Consider the following 17818-nt stretch of genomic DNA (forward strand, 5'->3'; position numbering starts at 1 on the left):
GGCGGGTCCCGGGCAGGCAGGCAGGGCGCACGGCACCCGGGATCCCTTTGCTGCCGGACACGTGAGTGCGCCCTGCGCGCGGGACCGGACTAGGTGTGCCAAGGAGGCCCAGGCTGGGATGCGCAGAGCTAGGGTGCCAGCGAGTTTGAAGGGCAGAGGTAATAAGTGTCCGGGAAGGCTCCTGGTGCTGTTGGACTTGGCGCAGACCCGAGCTGAGGGTAGGGGGCAGCCAGCTGCACCGGGTCAAGTCACCGCCCCGGGAAACCTCTGCCTGGGCGTGTCCAAACCTCGCCTTTTGGGGGCAAGAGGGAGAGGGCGAATGAGGGAAGCCCTCGGGGTCCCAAGAGAGATCCCGAGGGCTGCAGGGGCGGTCCCCACTTATAAGTTCTGTCCCAGTCGGGCGCGCCACTACCTCTGCTTTTTTCCAACAGACGTGCGCCTTTTCTGGGCAGCCTGCGCCCGCTCAGCGCCTGCCAACCACAGTATCCCAGAGCTCCCGGGAGGCCGCAGGCAGGGTGGAATGGCCCAGTGATCACATCGTTTCCTTTGATCCCAGCAGAGCCTCTGCGTACTCGCAGTATTCCTGACGCTCCTCTCACCAGCCGCACCCATGCTTCTGGCGCGGATGAACCCGCAGGTGCAGCCGGAGAACGGCGGGGCGGGCCCGGGGTCGGAGCAGCCCCCGCGGAAGCGCAAAGAAGTCTTGGTGGTGAAAGAGCGCAACGGCGTCCAGTGCCTCCTGGCGTCCCGCGACGGCGATGATCAAACCCGAGAGACCTGGGGCAAGAAGATCGACTTCCTGCTGTCAGTGGTCGGCTTCGCCGTAGACCTGGCCAACGTGTGGCGCTTCCCCTATCTCTGCTACAAGAACGGAGGCGGTGAGCCCCCTGACGGGCTGGGGGTTTTGACTTGGGAGCTACCTGTTTGCGACGGGGGCCGGGAGAGGAGCTGGGGATACCCACGGGAGGAGATAAGGAGACAGACGGGCAAGTCCAGGGTGCAGAAGAGACCAAACAGGGCTCACGGGAAAAGGAGTCCCCTTTGGAAGAGGGAAATCGAGGCATGACCTTGGCATGAACTTGGACAGTGATAGGCGCATGCGTAGAAGGACAGACCAGGGCACCAAGTTGGGTGAGGAGCTCGAACCTTTTGATGGTCTGCAGGAAGGGAGGTAGAGATCTGGAGAGCTTCTGACGCGGCGCCGAAAGTGCACAGAATGTGACAACCAGGGGCACACGGTAATCCTAACTCCACTCTGCGCTCTGAGTTTGATAAAGGACTTGGGTTCCCTGACGGTACTTGGGAGGCCCTGAATTCTTGGGCACACAAACCCTCGGATCAAAGACACATAAAGAGAAGCTAGTGGCAGAGAGAACTCCACTGCTCAGGTTGATGGTCCTTTGGCTGGAGGGGCCAGAGAGCACAGCCTAGGTGGGTTGTGTCAGCCACTACCAAGAACTGACCTAGTCCTTGGGGCAAGCGGCTTGGGTGATTAGGAAGAAGCCTCTACCTCCTGGGGTCCTGGCCACATTGCAGGGTAGAGTGGGAGAAGAGCCTGGAGGAAACGTCACTCCAGCAGTCAGGCTCTCTCCCCCTTCCTTTGCCAGGTGACCTAAAACTGCCTGCCCTGGGGTGAGAGCCTAGTTATCACAGCCCACAGCCCACTCAGGGAGCAGAGTCCTGGGGAAAACAGCCCAGAGTGCAGGATACTGGGGCCTAGTCCTAGCTCCTTCCTGAGAGCTTTTGCCGAAACTGCCCCAGACCTCCCCTCTTTGCTGGGATGAGCTCAGGGGTACCCTGTAGCAAGCCTTGGAAAATGACCTAGAGGAAGAAGTTGGCAAAAGAGGGGGCCAACCAGAGCCGAAACATTTTTCTACCCACTGGGCCGTCTGCCTGGCAGGGGCTCTGATTCAGGACTCCAGGGGGTCAGAGGGAGGCAGGGTAAGGGTTTAGAGTTGGAGGGAAAGCCCATGACCTTGTCCCATGGGGTCTGGGCCCCTGCTGTTTGCTTCAGTGTGTACTCTGGATGCTTGTTTTGGGTGAGGAATGGGAAACAGATGATCCAGAGGTGAAACTTTTCCTCACTGGGCTGCTGCAGCTTCTTATGAGTTTCTGATCAGGTTTAAGCATTCTGGCCCTTCAGGCTCAAGGAGGGAGGAAATACGGATTCTCTGTCATTTTTTAGCCGACAGGGAGATGAGGAATGAAAGACAGACTGAGAGAACCTAGGACACTCTGTCTAGCATGTCCTCCATGACCGTCCAAGGCTGCATGACCCTAGACAGAGGAAGGTTCTGTCATTAATCAGCAGTATTTATTGGGTTCCTCTTGGCATGAGGCACAGTGCTAGGCTCTGCAGGGGTCACCTAGATGTATTAACTGCCACTTCTGCCTGCCAGGCGCTCTGGTCACCTAAGGGCTTCACTGTCATGCTGCTACACGTCATTCTCTTTTTTAAGTGTTTGTTGAAACTAAAAGCACCCCAGATGGCCAATTGGACACGTCAGTGGGAAGGATATTCTGGTGTTTTCACTGACACTGTGTGCTCCCTTGGCCATCGCCACCAACTGAGAGTTCCTGCTGTATGCAGGGCACAAGACACAGCACATTTGTCACACGTTCCAATTTTGGGGCAAAATTGGCCAGACGCTCCCTCTCCTGGAATTGCTAGCCCTGCTCATCACCCATTCTGGGTTGTTTGGTCATTTGTCTCTTTGTGGGTCTGTCTTCCAAACAGACTAGGGCACATTGAGAGCAGAGACTGTGGCTTTCCATACCTGTATTTCTTTTTTTTCTGTTTATTATATTAGTCACATTACTTTTTCTTTATTTGGTTGCATAGGGTCTTAGTTGCAGCATGCGAACCCTGAGTTGTGGCATGTGGGATCTAGTTCCTCGACCAGGGATCAAATCTGGGGCCCCTGCGTTGGAAGGTGGAGTCTTCACCACTGGACCACCAGGGAGGTTCTTATGGTTGAGTTTTGTTTATTTGGCTGCATGGGTCTTAGTTGCAGCATATCCCTAGTTCCCTGACCAGGGATCGAACCCAGGTCCCCTGCACTGGGAGCACAGAGTCAGCCACCAGACCACCAGGGAAGTCCCCATGCCTGTATTTCTAATGCCCAAGATAAGGGCTAGATCCAGGGGATGTAGTAGAAGGTGCCCGACAAACTAATGAGTAAATGAATCAAATGGTCCAGGCCCTCAGAGACCTAATGCCTACCCTGGAATCCCTACCCCCGCCAGCAGGAACTAACAAAGTGAGGAAGCCTGTGCTGGTGGGGGTGGGGGTGGCACCTAGTGACTAGGAGCCCTGGCTGTGGGTCCTGGGTTCCAGCTTCTAGCTGTGTAACACTGGGCAACTCTCCAAGCCTTGGTTTCCCTGTCTGACAAATGTTCAACTCAGAGGGTCATTGTGAGGACTCAAGGTGATAATGCCCCTGGAGGGCCTGACGTGAAGTATGGCCTTAGTAAAGGTAGCTGCCACTTCTTACTCACATCTTTAGGATGATGTGTGAGATGGATGAGCCTGGGGAAGGGCTGCTTAGGAAAGACTCCGAGGAGGTGGGCTGTGGTTGAAGGGTAAACCAGGAGAGATAAGGGTGGAGAGGCAAGTTGGGGCCAGGCTATGGAGACCTTGACTGCCAGGCTCCGGGCCGGGGAAAGTTACACAAGTGAATTTCCATTTCTGGCTAGAATGTCCATGGAGCACAGTGGAGCAGGGCAGCCTCGTATATCAGAGTCTGAGGCAGCTCCTGTTCTAACTTACTCCTCACCACTCCAGGGAATTCTCAGCAGGCCTCTTCTGGGCACAGTCTCTGCTGAGACCTCCTGGCTGCTCCTTGTGGGTCAGTTCTCATCCAGTGATTAAAAATCAGCCCCAGAGATGGGCAAGCAGGTTGGTAGGTGATAACCTGTGATTCTGGATGCAGTCAAAAGACCCAAGTTCGAATCCCATCTCTGTCACCCTCTCTGAGCTCAAGTCCCCCCACTCTGAGCTCAGGTGCCCCGCTGAAGCTGGTGGTGATCTTGGGTGACCCCTGAGATCCGTCCCTCTCCAAGGCCTGGATCAGCGCTGCCCCCAAGCCAGGACTCACGCGCCCTGTTACTTAACAAGCTGTGTGCTCTCCTGGTGCCAGTATTAACATGGTGACTTCCAAGTCCAGCTGTTCACGCTGGCCCAGACTAGAGGATGTTTTGTAATATAAAGGTACCAATAGTTTAGGCCTCTGGCTAATATATTTTTTGAATGAATTACTGAGAAAGATCAGCCTGTCTGAACATCTTCCCATAAGCTAACTGCTGAGATGCATGGGTACAGGTGGCTTCTGGCCAGGAAAGCCCCTCTCAGGAGTTCCAAGGCTTTGTTCAGAACCTTCTTGAACATGGAGGCAGTGCCAGTGAGGCTCTTTCCAAGGTCCTCCACTCCTGTGGTCTTGCACCTGGCCCTGCTGGTCCCCAGGGAGGAGTGGGCAGATCAATTGGGCCCTCATGTCTGCCTCCCTGCCAGAGAAGAGACCACTGTGAATTATCTTTTGTAAATGACAGCTTGAGACGTGTCCGGCCGATGGCTCTGAGCTGTCAGAGAGATGTCCTTTAGGTTCCGACAGACCTGAGCTCGACTCTGAACCTGACATTTCCTGGAAATGTGGCCTTGGACAAGTCACTTCTGGACCTCGGTTTCCTTGTGCAGAAAAGGGGGGGTGATTGCATCTTCCCATAGGGTGATGTGATGTTAGAGACAATACAAGCAAAGGACTCACAACAGTGTCTGGCACATAGTAGGGGCTCAGTAGCTTAAGTTGTTACTGATGGTTCCTGGATCTGGAACTGCTAGACCCAGCCTAGATCCAGGAGTAGGAAAGGGTCCTGATTTTGGAGAGTGCAGACTTGGCTCTAAGAGGAAGTTAGAAGGGCTGTAAGACTGGAAAGGAATCATGCTTGGACCTGGGATTTCTTTTTACTTTATTTACTTATTTTTGGCTGGGCTGGGCCTTTGTTATTGCTCTAGAGCGAGGGCTCAGTAGTTATGGAGCACAAGCTTAGTTGTTGCCCAGCATGTGGGATCTTCCTGGACCAGGGATCGAACCCATGTCCCCTACATTGGCAGGCAGATTCTTAAGCACTGGACAACCAGGGAAGCCCCAGGCCTGGAATTTCTAACCACCTAACCTTATCCTGTTGTTGTTTCCCTAGCTGAAAAATGGGGATGAACATTCCTATATGGGTCCCATGAGATATGTAGTTCTGGGTCCCAAATAGGTTTCCGTTCTTTCCTCAAGTGAGCTGAGGTTCTCAGGTACCCACAGACCTTTGGGAATCCTCTTGGTCAAAATATCTGGGGTTCTTAAAGCCAAGGAAGAAGTGGTGGCAGGTACAAAGGGCAGGAGTTTGCAAACTCAGTGGTCTCACATCGGGCCTGGCTGCAGGGGGCCATCTACATCCTGGACTTCCCAAGCCTGACGCTGGTGATTCAGCTCAGATGCACATGAGCTGCCAGTTGGTGTAGCCCTCCAGCTAAGAAGTTTGTGGGAATGAGGCTGTTCATCAGGGGCTGGAGCTGAGACCATGATCTGACATTACCAGCATGATTGGCCCATTGCTCTGAGCTAGCCAAAAAGATCTAGAGACCATTTGCAACAAGATGGGTTTCACAAGGATAAATGTTACATCCTGCCCTGCAGTCCCAAACCCAATTGCCTAAGTAAGGATGAGGCCATAGCCCAAGTGGAGAAAGGCCCCGGGGCTTGCATTAGCTGTGAGTCACTGCTGGGATCCATTTATTTAACAACAACAAAAAAAAACCCGTTTACTAAGTGCCCATCCTGTGCCAGGAATATAGAGATGAACAAAAGGCAGTCTCTCCCTTTAGGGAGTTCAGAGTCTATTATAGATATTCTACAAGTTAATGTCATTTTATATTCTGTTATTGAGGTAGTATTAGCTCCCAAATCAGGAAGGGGAGGTTCCACTCTGTTCTTCGTAGGTTATATTTTCTTCTCTAATATGGTTCGGACCATTCCAAGCAGCCTATAATTGCTTCCTCTCAAAGAGACCAGGATGGAGGAGATGAGAAACCAAAATCTTCAAGAAGCTTCATTAGGAAGAATCAAGTCAGATCCTGCAAAGTTGATAGCCAGGGGAGAATTGTCACAGAGGGGAGGGGTAGCCTAGCTCCAGTCTCCCTGAATTTCACCCCCACTGACCTCCTTAGAGAACTGGAGTTTAATCTACAGGGGAGTGAGCATTCTTCCTCACTAGGACTGTCCTGCACTCAGAGCTAAGGCCAGAGGTCAGCTGGAAGGACCCAAAGTGAAGATGAGGTAGTACGGGGGAGAGTGAGAGATTGTGGAGCCAAGAAAAGTCAGTTCTAGTCATTTTGTGGATCATTTTGTAGAATCCCCTCACAGAACAGCAGAGGCTTCCATAGAGAGGTATATGGATGCTGCTGGCTAGTCTCAGTAAAGGGCAGGGGATGGAGTAAAGAGGTGAGGCCCGCAGGACCTTTAATTGCCGCATGTGAACTCTTAGTTGCAGTATGTGGGATCTGGTTCCCTGGCCAGGGATCGAACTCGGGCCCCCTGCATTGGGAGTACAGAGTCTTAGCCACTGGACCACCAGGGAAATCTCTGCATGGTCCCCTTACCTGGATCCTTCTACCCTAGCCTGGACTGGGTTACAGGCATGTGCAGATCCAGGCCAAGGGGAAGCCAAGGGCCCGCTGTCTGCAGAGGCTGTGGACAGAGCTTAGACTTGTGGGCACAAGAATCCACATGAATGTGCAAAAGGCCCCACACATCTCTGGATGGAGCTGGGGTGGGGAAGAATCAGGATGTGGGCCCCCCTCATGCCTCCACATTCCAGCACAAATTCTCCAAGAACCGAGGGTTCCAGAATTGAACTTTATAATGAATAGAACCACGCTGAAGCTCTAGTCGTCAAGATAGGATGAAGGCGCATGTGTAACAGCTGTGGCCTGAGTTGTCATCTTTAATATGTAGACATTGTAAGGTAGATCTCCATGTGTGCTCTTATCCTGGGCCCTGCCAGTCGAGTGGGCCTGCTACACGCTGAAGCTATGTCTTCTACTGAAATCTTACCTTCTCTTTCTCCCTGCTGTCTATACCCTTGGGGTATTTGGTGAACGGGGACAAATCTGCTGCCCTAGGCACTGACTAAGGTTTTCTGGGAATTCTGGTGAAAGCCATGGGCAGTGACAACCTATAAGCTGAGCTTCAGGCACCAGGTGAACAGTTCTGTCTGGTTTTCATATCTTAATGTATCAGGATGTGGCCAGTTAGGAATCCTGCCATTCACAGACTGGGAAACTGGTCCAGCAAGGTCTCAAGGGACTCTCCTCTCCCTCCTGCAGCCGCTCCTTGATCACAGTCCCTCCACCTCCTCCTGATTCCCCACCAGGCCTGGGCCATGCCATGTCTTACTAAGTCCCCTCCCACGTTTTGCTGGATCCCTTGTCCTGGGGTCCTCCTCACCCACCCAGGGTCTGCTCCAGCACACCCCACTCTAAACTGAGTGACCACTGGCTTCCCTTTCTGAGGACTTTGCATTTCCACAGAGAATTCCAGAACCCCACTCTGACCAGTAGGGTTCCTCTCTAATGATGGGGTGTCAGGCAGTTTGTGTCAGATACTTTTCTTACCAAAGGCCACTGGTTGGAGTCCCTTTTGCAGTTGACAGTCTTTTGCTCCTGTGTTCATGTGAGCGTGTTGATGTGCAGAAGTCTTTGTGTGCATGTGTATATGTGTGTGAATGGTGGAGACTACCAGGAGCTGAGATCCTTTGGAAGTACACTCTGCCTCTGTTTCTCCAGCTCTGCGCCTGTCAGCCCAGAACATGCACAGCCAGAGCCAGGAGTCTGGGCTTGTGGCCTCCTAGGTTCTCAGCTCTGCAGCCCTGTGTCAGGCTGGATGCAGTTGGCACCACCACACAGGGAGATGAGGCAGGGCCATGGGAAGGTGGCAGTTTGGGGCCTTACAGAGCAGCACCTTCTACGAAGTGTGCAACCAGTCTCAGTGTCCCAGGAGCTGCTGCAGGGCTGTTTCTAGGAGAAGCATCCTCTGCTGACCTTTAGGCACCCCTGATAAATCTCTTTCTGAATCTTCAGCTCTGCCCTGGCTTCCTCCAGATCTTTCGGCAAGGAGGCTTAGACCAGCTCACCAGTTGATGTCTTCTATTAGGATAAGATACTGGCCACTGGACAGCTTTCTGGTTTTCATTCATACTCAGCCATTCCATCATTCTTGAGTGTTTCTGGTCTGTTGCCAGCTGAAGCTTCGGCTGGCCCACATCAAATGCACTTGGAAGAGTCCTGGACTTGTGCAGACCCATCATTTTTCTTCTTGTCCCTCCACTGGGCCTCCCAGACAGCACAAGAGGAGATAATCTCAAACTGGGCAATTTACCTACCTGTTGGCAGTGCCGCCCAGAGGCTTAAAGTTGAGAAAACTGGCCAATGTGAGATGCCTGGTGAATTGGCTGATGATGCTCTTCTTTCCTCTGCCTGTAGAAAAGAGCATCCAGTCGCCAGGAGCAAGTCACGCTGCCAAGATCTGAGGCGTGACTCCTGGCTTTTTTCTTTCCTTTCATTCCTTGGGCCACTGACTTCAGTCTTCAGGCCTGTTAACACTCTGATACGTCTGTTTCCCTTACTTTGGCTCCAGGCCCCATGGGCAATGGCAGGTGGCCACAAGGGGGATGCAGACAGATCCCGATGTGGAGCCAAGCTCCTACTTACTGGTTCGGACAAGCAACTTGACCTTTCTAAGTCTTGGTTTCCTCATGTTTTACATGGGATGGGCGGTAATTCTCTCTCAGGAATGGTTTTAAAGGAATAATTATTCAAAAACTTAGTATGTGGCTTGGCATATAATGGAAGCTTAATAAATGGTACCTGTTACTTTTACCAACTCCATAATCACCACCACCACCCTGACCTCGGTCAGCATCATGAACATTGCTGTCGGCCATGTGGACAGATGTGCATTCTGAAGCCAGACTAGCCCTCTCTGTGTGGGGAAAGAGAAGAGTAGAGATTGAAAGTAAGAAATGAAGAGGGGAAGGGAAAGGTTGGCATGTGGCCATTTCAAAGAAGTCTAAGCCTTGGGACTTTCCTGGCGTCCAGCGGTTAAGACTTTGCCTTCCAATGTAGGAGTGGGGGTTCAATCCCTAGTCCCCCTCATCAGGGATCCCTGATCCCAGAGGAAAGGAACTAAGATATCACATGCCTTGCAGCCAAAAAACCAAAACTTAAAACAGAAGCAATATTGTAACAAATTCAATCTAAAGACTTTAAAATGGCCCATTAAAAAAAAAAAAGGAAGAAAAAATCCAGCCTGGAGCAGGGGCTGAAATGTTGAACATGGCCAATAGACCAGGTGGATCACCTGGCCCCCAGAGTCCCAGTTTCAGAACGTCCTCTGTTGAGACTTTATTCAGACTTATGTCCTACATCTTGGCTGAGACAGTCTGAAATTGGCAGAATATTTTGGGAATGGCTCTGGAGTTCTGGAGCCAGGCAGACAAGGGTCCAAATCCCAGATCTATCATTGACCAATTGAGTGAACTTATATAAGTCACTTAATTTCTCTAAGCTTCAATTTCCTCCTCTGAAAAATGGGTATGGGAGTTGCTACCCAAGACAGTTTCTGGGCAGGGTAAATGGGATGACAGCTGTCCAGTGTCCAGTGCTCTGCTGGATACACAGGAGGCCCTCATTTTCCAGTGGTTTCTTCCCTACTGCCCACCCTACTGGTCCATCTTCTGCTACAAAAGGACTGGGTCTCAGAGCACTGGGGCCAGAATTTCATGCTTTGTCCCTACGAGCCCTGGGCTTCCTGAGGAGAAGCCCTGGGAAGAAAGTGAAGATTGACAGTCTGAGTAGCTGGGTGAGTTTAACCCTGGGAGTACACAACTTTGCCACGATTCTCTGCTCACGTGGAGGCCCAGTTTCCACATCCATAAATTGGAGGTAGTAATACTTTTAAGGTTGTTGTGAGGATGGAATGAGATATTGCATGGAGCGCAGTGCCTGGAACACAGCTGGGAATATTATCTTCCTAATATTATCATCATTGAATATTTCCCAGTTTCTGCACTTTCTTACTGTGGGAGGGTCAGAGAGTGTTTGGTTTCCAAGGTTACGGCATCTCAGCCAAAGGCCAATGGCAGGAGGAGCGTGGTCTGGCCTGGCCATCTCCAGCTGCACCCAGGCCAAGAAGCTGGCATTTTGCTTTGATCACGCTTGCAGCCTCGGCTGACGTGGTATCTATCCCGTGAGTCACCTCACGGCGTCAGAACCTGTTAAGCTCACCCCAGGCTACCGGACATACTGAGAACTTTCTCTGGAGCTCAGGCTTGTCTCATTCTACCAGGAATTCTCCCAGGGATTTGTTGCTGCCCATCTTGCCAAGGGCTCCCTCTAGTTTCAGCAGCGTTCTGGATGGGCATCTTCCTAATCAGAGACTGGAGCCTCTGGCCTCTTTGCTCCAGTGTTTGTTTACCTTCAGCTGCCAGTAAGAGAGTAAGCCTGATGGGTTGGAAGACATGAACATGAATCCTGTTTCTGTCACTTAGCAGCCATGCAAACAAAACCAAGTGGACTTCTCTGCCTTCAGTTGCCCCCAGGGTGTGGGGTGGGGGTGGCTCAGGGGCACAAATAATGACCCTCTTTTATTATGTCTGTGAAGTGAAGTGAGACTGTGGACAATCCAGTGAGGTCGTATTTGGGAAAGTCCCAGGTGACCTTAAATGGTGGCTAAGACTCTGAGCTCCCAATGCAGGTGGCCTGGGTTCAATCCCTGGTCAGGGAACTAGATCCCACATTCTGCAACTAAGTCCCAGTGCAGCCAAATAAATAAAAATAATAATAAACAAAAAATATCCCACTCAATCATATGTAACTTTGGGCACTAGTTACATATCTCTCCCTCTCTGCTCTCAATTTCCTTACCTATAAAAGGAAGGGTTTGGGGTGATTGGCATTCCCCAGAGTGGTGATTCATGAAAGAAAGGATTCTGTGTTGAAATCAGTTTGGTAAAGACTGCAGCTGATCTTCCTCATAGCCTGTCACAACATGTACTTATGTATCAGAGGCATGGAGAATTCTGCAAGGAACAAGGCTATTTAGCTTTTAAAAAATATTTATTTATTTTAATTTTATTATTTATTTGCCCACACTGGATCTTAGTTGCAGCACGTGGGGTCTAATTCCCAGACCAGGGATCAAACCTGACTCCCCTGCCTTGGGAGCACAGTCTTAGCCACTGGGCCACCAGGGAAGTCCTCTATTTAGATTTGATGAACCAGATTTTACTAATTTGACCACAGAACCTCATGATTATGATTGTGACTAGTGCTATAACTTTCATTATATTACGATTATTTGTTTAATTGCCCTGGTGTTCCTACCACAAGACACCCCTTGAGAAATGGCCAGGTGACAGATGAATGACGACCCTTACAACTCTGATGGACATTGATCCACATACTCTGAGGGGCAGGCCCAAAGCTGGACAGGGGTCTTGGGGCTCATGCTCTGCCTCCATGTCCCTCAGGTGCCTTCCTGATCCCGTACACCCTGTTCCTCATCATCGCTGGGATGCCCCTCTTCTACATGGAGCTGGCTCTGGGCCAGTACAACCGGGAAGGGGCAGCCACCGTGTGGAAGATCTGCCCATTCTTCAAAGGTAAAGAAGGAGTCAGAGGTTGTTCTAAAAGACTTCTGTGTGTCCCTGGAGAATCTACCCCAAAGGTGGGATCCTTGGTAGACCAGCTCTCTTGTGGAATTTATAAGTATTGGTGAGGTCAAGCGCATCCACCATTCAAAGTTACATGGAGCACTTTGGAGATGTCAGGAATAGCTGTAGCCTAGAAAGTCTGGAAATCTGGGTTCCAGTCCAGGCTGTGCAGCTGAGTGACCAGAGAGAGTCTGTTTTCCTGTCTAGGAAATACTCATGGAAGTGTCAGAGGTACCCAGAATGCTACTCTCTCCCTCTTGCTCCCATGGCAGATATAATAAATCAGTCATGCACCTTTCCATCCTGGGCCAGGGGCTTCATTCCACTGGGAGAGAATGTCATCGTGTCTCAGTGTTGTCCTACCCAAAGGGCAAGGGAGCTGGGATACTTGTACTCCAACACCTGGCCTGGCTGCTCCCTGGGAGCAGTAAAGTCCTGGCCTTTCTGTCCTGCCTGATGAGTGGACAGAAGGGGCTCCAGTGGCAAGAGAGAGCCCTCAGGCAAAGGGATGGTGGGTGCCTGGGGAATTTTTTAAAACCGTTCGTTTTATCCTGGAGTATAGCCAGTTAATAATGTAGTGATAGTTTCAGGTGGACAGTGAAGGGGCTCAGCCATACATATACACGTATCCATTCTCCTCCAAACTCCCCTGTCATCCAGGCTACCAGTAACATTGAGCAGAGTTCCATGGTACAGTAGGACCTTGTTGGTTATCCATTTTAAATATCGCAGTGTGTACATGTCGATCCCAAACTCCCGAACTATCTCCCACCCCCCTCCCCCCACTGCATTCTTCTGCCTGGGGGATTTAGGCTCTGACGGTCTGCTACAGGCATAGGAGTGGGTAGTGCAATGGTTGCACCGGCTCCCCCGGAGACGTGGCTCTGGGAGGGAGAGTGGGCCTAGGGAAGCCCCTGCCTGATGCGCTGTGCCCCCGCCCAGGAGTTGGCTACGCTGTGATCCTCATCGCCCTCTACGTTGGCTTCTACTACAATGTCATCATCGCCTGGTCCCTCTACTACCTCTTCTCTTCCTTCACCCCGAACCTGCCCTGGACCGACTGCGGCCACGCCTGGAACAGCCCCAACTGCACAGACCCCAAGCTCCTCAACAGCTCCGTGCTGGGCAACCACACCAAGTACTCCAAGTACAAGTTCACACCTGCCGCCGAGTTTTATGAGTAAGTCCTTGACCCCTCGTCCTGTTCGCGTGGGGACCTGTACTGTTCACATCAAGACCTGTACTGGGCAGAACCTGAGTCAAACACTAAAGGAAACCACTGGAGAGGAAGGGGCCACGTCAGTCCTTGTAATGTGTGCTCAGCAGCCACCACAGGCCTGACGTTGGCTAGATACACAGGATATTTAGTTGCGGCATGCAAACTCTTAGTTGTGGCATGTGGGAACTAGTTCCATGACCAGGAATCGAACCTGGGCCCTTTGCACCAGGAGCTCAGAGTCTTAGCCACTGGACCACCAGGGAAGTCCCGCAAATGAGAATTATTGTTATAGTGTTGGTCCAAAGTGATTTCTAGTCTCATCATTCCCTCTAGATTAACTGAAGGGAAAAGTTGTCCCTTTCCCCTTATTTATCCATTCATTCATTTACTCATTTCTGTCTGTATGAGCTCACTGGAGTTTATTTTATTCTGTGGTTTAACCCATAACCATCATTATTTATTTTGTTGCTTCCTTGAACCCTTTCAACCTCTACTCCATCCTTTGAAGTCCTTGAGGTTGATGACAGTCAACTTGTCAGCCATCTAATTTTGAAAGTTTGCGTGGTGGTCCCTTCAGAATGTAGCATCTATTGTCTTTATCCCTCAGGGGATGGGGGTGAGCCCCATTTCAGGAATCCCTGCACAAGTGTTAGCAGATAAGCAGAAAGTCGCTGGCACAAGGTGTGGGGCAGGACAGGTAGATCCCACTCGAACCTCTCTCTCAAGGGACACATGGTCTGGAGTAGTGGTTAGAAAACTTTCCAGTAAAAGATTACATTCTGGGCCTTGCAGGCCACACACCTGTCTTGCATATTCTTTATTTAATATTACCCTTTAAAAAGATAGAAACCATCTGTAGCTCACAGGCATCACTCAATGGGTCACAGCCAAGTTTCAGGGGTGTGTCTTGTTGACTCCTGGTCTGGAGCAGTGCTGCCCAGGAGAATGGAAATGTCCCACGATGATAGAAATGTCCTGTGTTTGCATGGCCCAGTGCAGTAGCCACATGCCACATGTGGTTAGTGAATAGTTGAGATGTGGCTAGTGTGACGGAGAAGTTGAATTTTTAATTTTATTTAATTTTCATTCATTTACATTTTTAAAAGTTTGTTTATTTGTCTGTATCAGGTCTTAGTTGCGTCATGCAGGACCTTCTGTCACGGCGGGTGGATTCTCTAGTTGTGGCATGTGGGTTTAATTGATCCATGGCAATCAGTGCCTGAGTACCTGACCAGGGATTGAACCCAAGTCCCCTTCATTGCACAGCGATTCTTAACCAGGGAAGTTCCGTCATTTACATTTAAACAGCCAGTTGCTTCCATATTGGACAGTGCAGGTCTAGAGGATGAAAAAAGACAAGTTCACAAATTCAGGGCCAGTCTCCCCTGGTCCTGTGTATTTGCCAAGCCACAGACCAGAGAGTGGGGTTATCCAGAGAATGGGGTTCCTTAGGACCATTCCCACCTTTGCCATCTCGGTGAAGTTGGACCAAGGAGATGTGATGTGGTTAAAGGTGGCCTCTGGGAAGTCTGCTCCCTCCTGGGGTCCAAGGGAGGGGAGTTGGGGTTCTCAGGACCCAGGAAGTACCCTCATGAGCCATAGCCGAGAATTTGCTAAGCATCCTGGACCTACGTGTCCACCTGCCTCCATCTGTTTCCTGTGGACTTTCAGGACCAAGTGCACAATTATTATAGATTTGGAAACTCAGTGGGGAGAGGGTCCACAGTTGCCATGGAACTTGAAATCCTTCTACAGCCCCCAAAGAATCTAAAGAACCGCTATAACTCCAAGTGAGCATCTGTTTAAGTTAATACCATCATCCCTGTCTTCCTCTCCATCACATCAACAGCTAATCACTTACCATGTGCATCAGGCTTTCTGCTAACTTCTCTGTATGTATTATATCAATGTAGACCTCACAGCAACCCAGTGAGGTTTCTGTAACTCTTCTGTACATGACTCGGCTGCAAACATTAGCTTCGTCTTGCAGATGCAACAGTAAATCCCTGGCCCATGGTCACACGGCTAGTCCTGTGCAGAGCCGAGATTTGGACCCTGGCAGATGGCACCTGCTGGACTCTTGAGAGTGAGCTCCTCCTTACCGTTTGTTCATGATCCTCGCTCTCTTCACCCTAGCCCCTGCCTTTCCAGGCAGTGAAACTCTGGAGCCTGCAGGCTTCACCTCTGTGCTATATTGGATTCCAGACATTTTGAATGGCTATTATATCAAATTGTTATTGTCATCAAAACTAACATTTATCCAGCTTCGATTATGTCCCAGCCATGTATTGAGAAGTGCCATTTGAAGTGAGTTTGAACCTAGAAAGTCTGGCTTCAAAGTCCAAGCTCTTAGCCCAGTGATGCTAAACACTGGCTGCTCATTGGAACCGCCTCGTCCTTAAAACACACTGATGCCTGGATCCTATGCCTCGAGATTCATTTTATTGGTCCAGGTGCAACTGTGGTGTGGGGATTTTATTAACAGTTCCGCCAGCAATTCTAATATCCAGCCAGGGTTGACAGCTCCTGTCTTGGCCACTGCACTCTCCCATCTCAGACAGATTCTTACTGGGGTCAGTCTGACATGCTTACAGTATCATGTCATGGAAAATCTAGGGCCTCCTTTAGTCTTCTCCTGAGGGGGTGTGGCCTCAGACAATCCCAGAACCAGTGGAGAGCTTGCTGGCAGAGGTTTTAGGTCTTCCCAGTTTATGGGTGCAGTTTGGAATGGTAGAGGATAGTGGAGCTGAGGGTGCTGCTGATACATGTAATCTGTTCTAGGCTTTCTCCTTTATCATCTCATGATAGAGGAAAATCCACGATTTTTCTGTTTTTGGTAACCCTCGTCCTTATAAATTAAAATGGAAAATGATAGTCTCATCTCTAGCCTGGTTATTATTTGATTCCTCCTCTGACATCTTCATGGCCAGCGGATCTGCTGCTGGAGGAAGGAGAGGTGAGTTGGGTTTTGAGACTCTGGTTGCTTTAATTACAGCCTTAAACTTCCTCCGAGCTTGGCTGTAAGAAGGTAGAAAAAGAAATTCTCTTGCGTTGGGCTGATTCTCTTGGGGAATGTGGTTGAGGGCAGAGTCCAAGGCTTATTTTCAGCAGCTTTTTGCTCTATAGAGCTCCTTTCCCATCCTCTCCTCCCGCTTCCCTCCCCTCCTCCATCCTTTTAAGTGCCCCCACCTCCACCCCAAGTCTGGTATCTACTGTGATCCAGGCATCAGCATCTCCCTCATCCACGTCCCACTTAGTCTTCACAGTTCACGGAGGTGGAAATTACTCCTGTTTTACAGATAAGAATGTGGTGGTTCAGGTTTTAGGGAAGTGGCGGAAGGGATCTGAATCCAGGCTGTCTGGGTGGAGGCTCTCCCTCCATCCATGAGCCTCTCCTCTGTCTTCTCTGTCCTTCAGAGTCTCCAGGGGGGTGTATTCGGGACAGGAGTGCAGAGGTGTCTGTGGGTAGATCGGAGCCCTTCTCATGGAGCTCTAGATTCTCACCTTCAGGCTGCTTTTGTGTGCTTCTCAGTATCTGAGTCATGAGCTGCTTCTGGGATTTGTTTTTAATGGCCCTTTTATCTAAATGCTTCTGCTTTAAAAGTTACTCACTTTCAGCTTGGGAACCCAGCAAGTAGGACTCCCAGTGCCAACCCTGAGGAGGCTAGCTGGGTTTTTTTTCCTGCTTTCCTTGGAGCCTGCTGGCCAATTCTCTTACCATCTTGTGCTCGTTTAAGCTGATGAACTGAACATATCATTTAAGGGAACAAAACTGCAACACCCCCCAGGCTCCAGGCCTGAAGCCAAACAGCCTGAGGCAAAAAGAAACCCTGATGCTCTGTAACTCTAGCTGTAAAAGGGCACCCTTGGTGAACATGCACCAGGAATAGAAAACTTCTACTCCCTGCCTGTTCCTGGTGGGGAAGAGACCTCTCCCTCCACCCCAGCACTAACCCTCTGCGCTTAAATGTCAAGTGAGATCTGAGCCCATTTGGCCCACAGACTTCGGAAAGTCTGGATCATATACTTAACGATGATTCATTTTCATCAAACTGCTGGAAAACTGCAACAAACCCAACTTACTTGTCCTAACCCCCAAGGCTTGGGGCCGCCAGTGGGGAGGAGGCTGGATTCACTTTTCTTGGAAATCAGCTCTGGAGTCTAGCTTTTTTCACTGATGAAATACCTAGACAGCCACTGCAAACCTTAAAGTGGACCCCGCACACGTGTGAGTCACCGGGCTGGTTAGGGGCCATGTCAGCCATCTGATGGGATGCTGGAGTCGTTTTAGCATGTTTCAGGCAAGCACAGTTGGTTCAGAGCCTTTTTTTTTTCCCCAGTTAAATTGGCCAAATGCTTACTCATACCATTTAACACTTGATTGTATGTAAAGCAATGGAAAGAAGCAGGATTAAGAGTCAGATGGGTTCAGTACCTGATTCTAGCTGTCTTTTTAGACATGCCCAGTCTCTCTTCTTCACTTCCCTTCCCTTCCCTCCCCTCCTCCAACCCATTTTCCTCCACTTCCTCCTCCTCCTCTTCTTCCTCCTTTTCTTCTTCCTCTTCCTCTTCCTCCCTCCCTCCCTTCCTCCCTGTCTCTGTCTCACTTTCTCCCCTGCCTTTCTCTCTCCCTCTCTGTCTCCTCCCCCGTTTCTCTCTTCCTCTCCTTCCTTCTCAGGACAGGAGAGTGGGCCTCAGCTAGGGCATCATTTTAGAGCTGAGACTAGCAGGGAGAGAAGTTTGCCAGGCAGACACATTGGGCCAGGAAGTGTGTTCTAGACAGAAAGGAACAGATAGTTCCAAGGCCCAGAGTGATGAGAGCTTCATATAACTGGGGAATGA

The 17818-nt window shown here is 50.4% G+C and overlaps 1 protein-coding gene and 1 non-coding gene across 2 annotated transcripts in view; one reads left to right on the forward strand and one right to left on the reverse strand.

Moving 5' to 3' along the window:
* Window positions 1–610: 610 nt before the first annotated feature.
* Window positions 611–17818, forward strand: part of SLC6A2 (solute carrier family 6 member 2) — a 37467-nt gene continuing 20259 nt past the window's right edge. The window contains exons 1-3 of the mRNA XM_052656293.1: window positions 611–878; window positions 11575–11706; window positions 12700–12937. Of these exons, the coding sequence (XP_052512253.1) occupies window positions 611–878; window positions 11575–11706; window positions 12700–12937 (638 nt within the window). The remainder of the gene's footprint in view (window positions 879–11574; window positions 11707–12699; window positions 12938–17818) is intronic.
* On the reverse strand, window positions 6552–6624 carry TRNAG-CCC (transfer RNA glycine (anticodon CCC)). Its single transcript has one exon. It is a non-coding gene; the product is annotated as a tRNA-Gly (tRNA).

The sequence above is a fragment of the Budorcas taxicolor genome, chromosome 18, assembly GCF_023091745.1.
Source record: "Budorcas taxicolor isolate Tak-1 chromosome 18, Takin1.1, whole genome shotgun sequence".
Lineage (NCBI taxonomy): Eukaryota > Metazoa > Chordata > Mammalia > Artiodactyla > Bovidae > Budorcas > Budorcas taxicolor.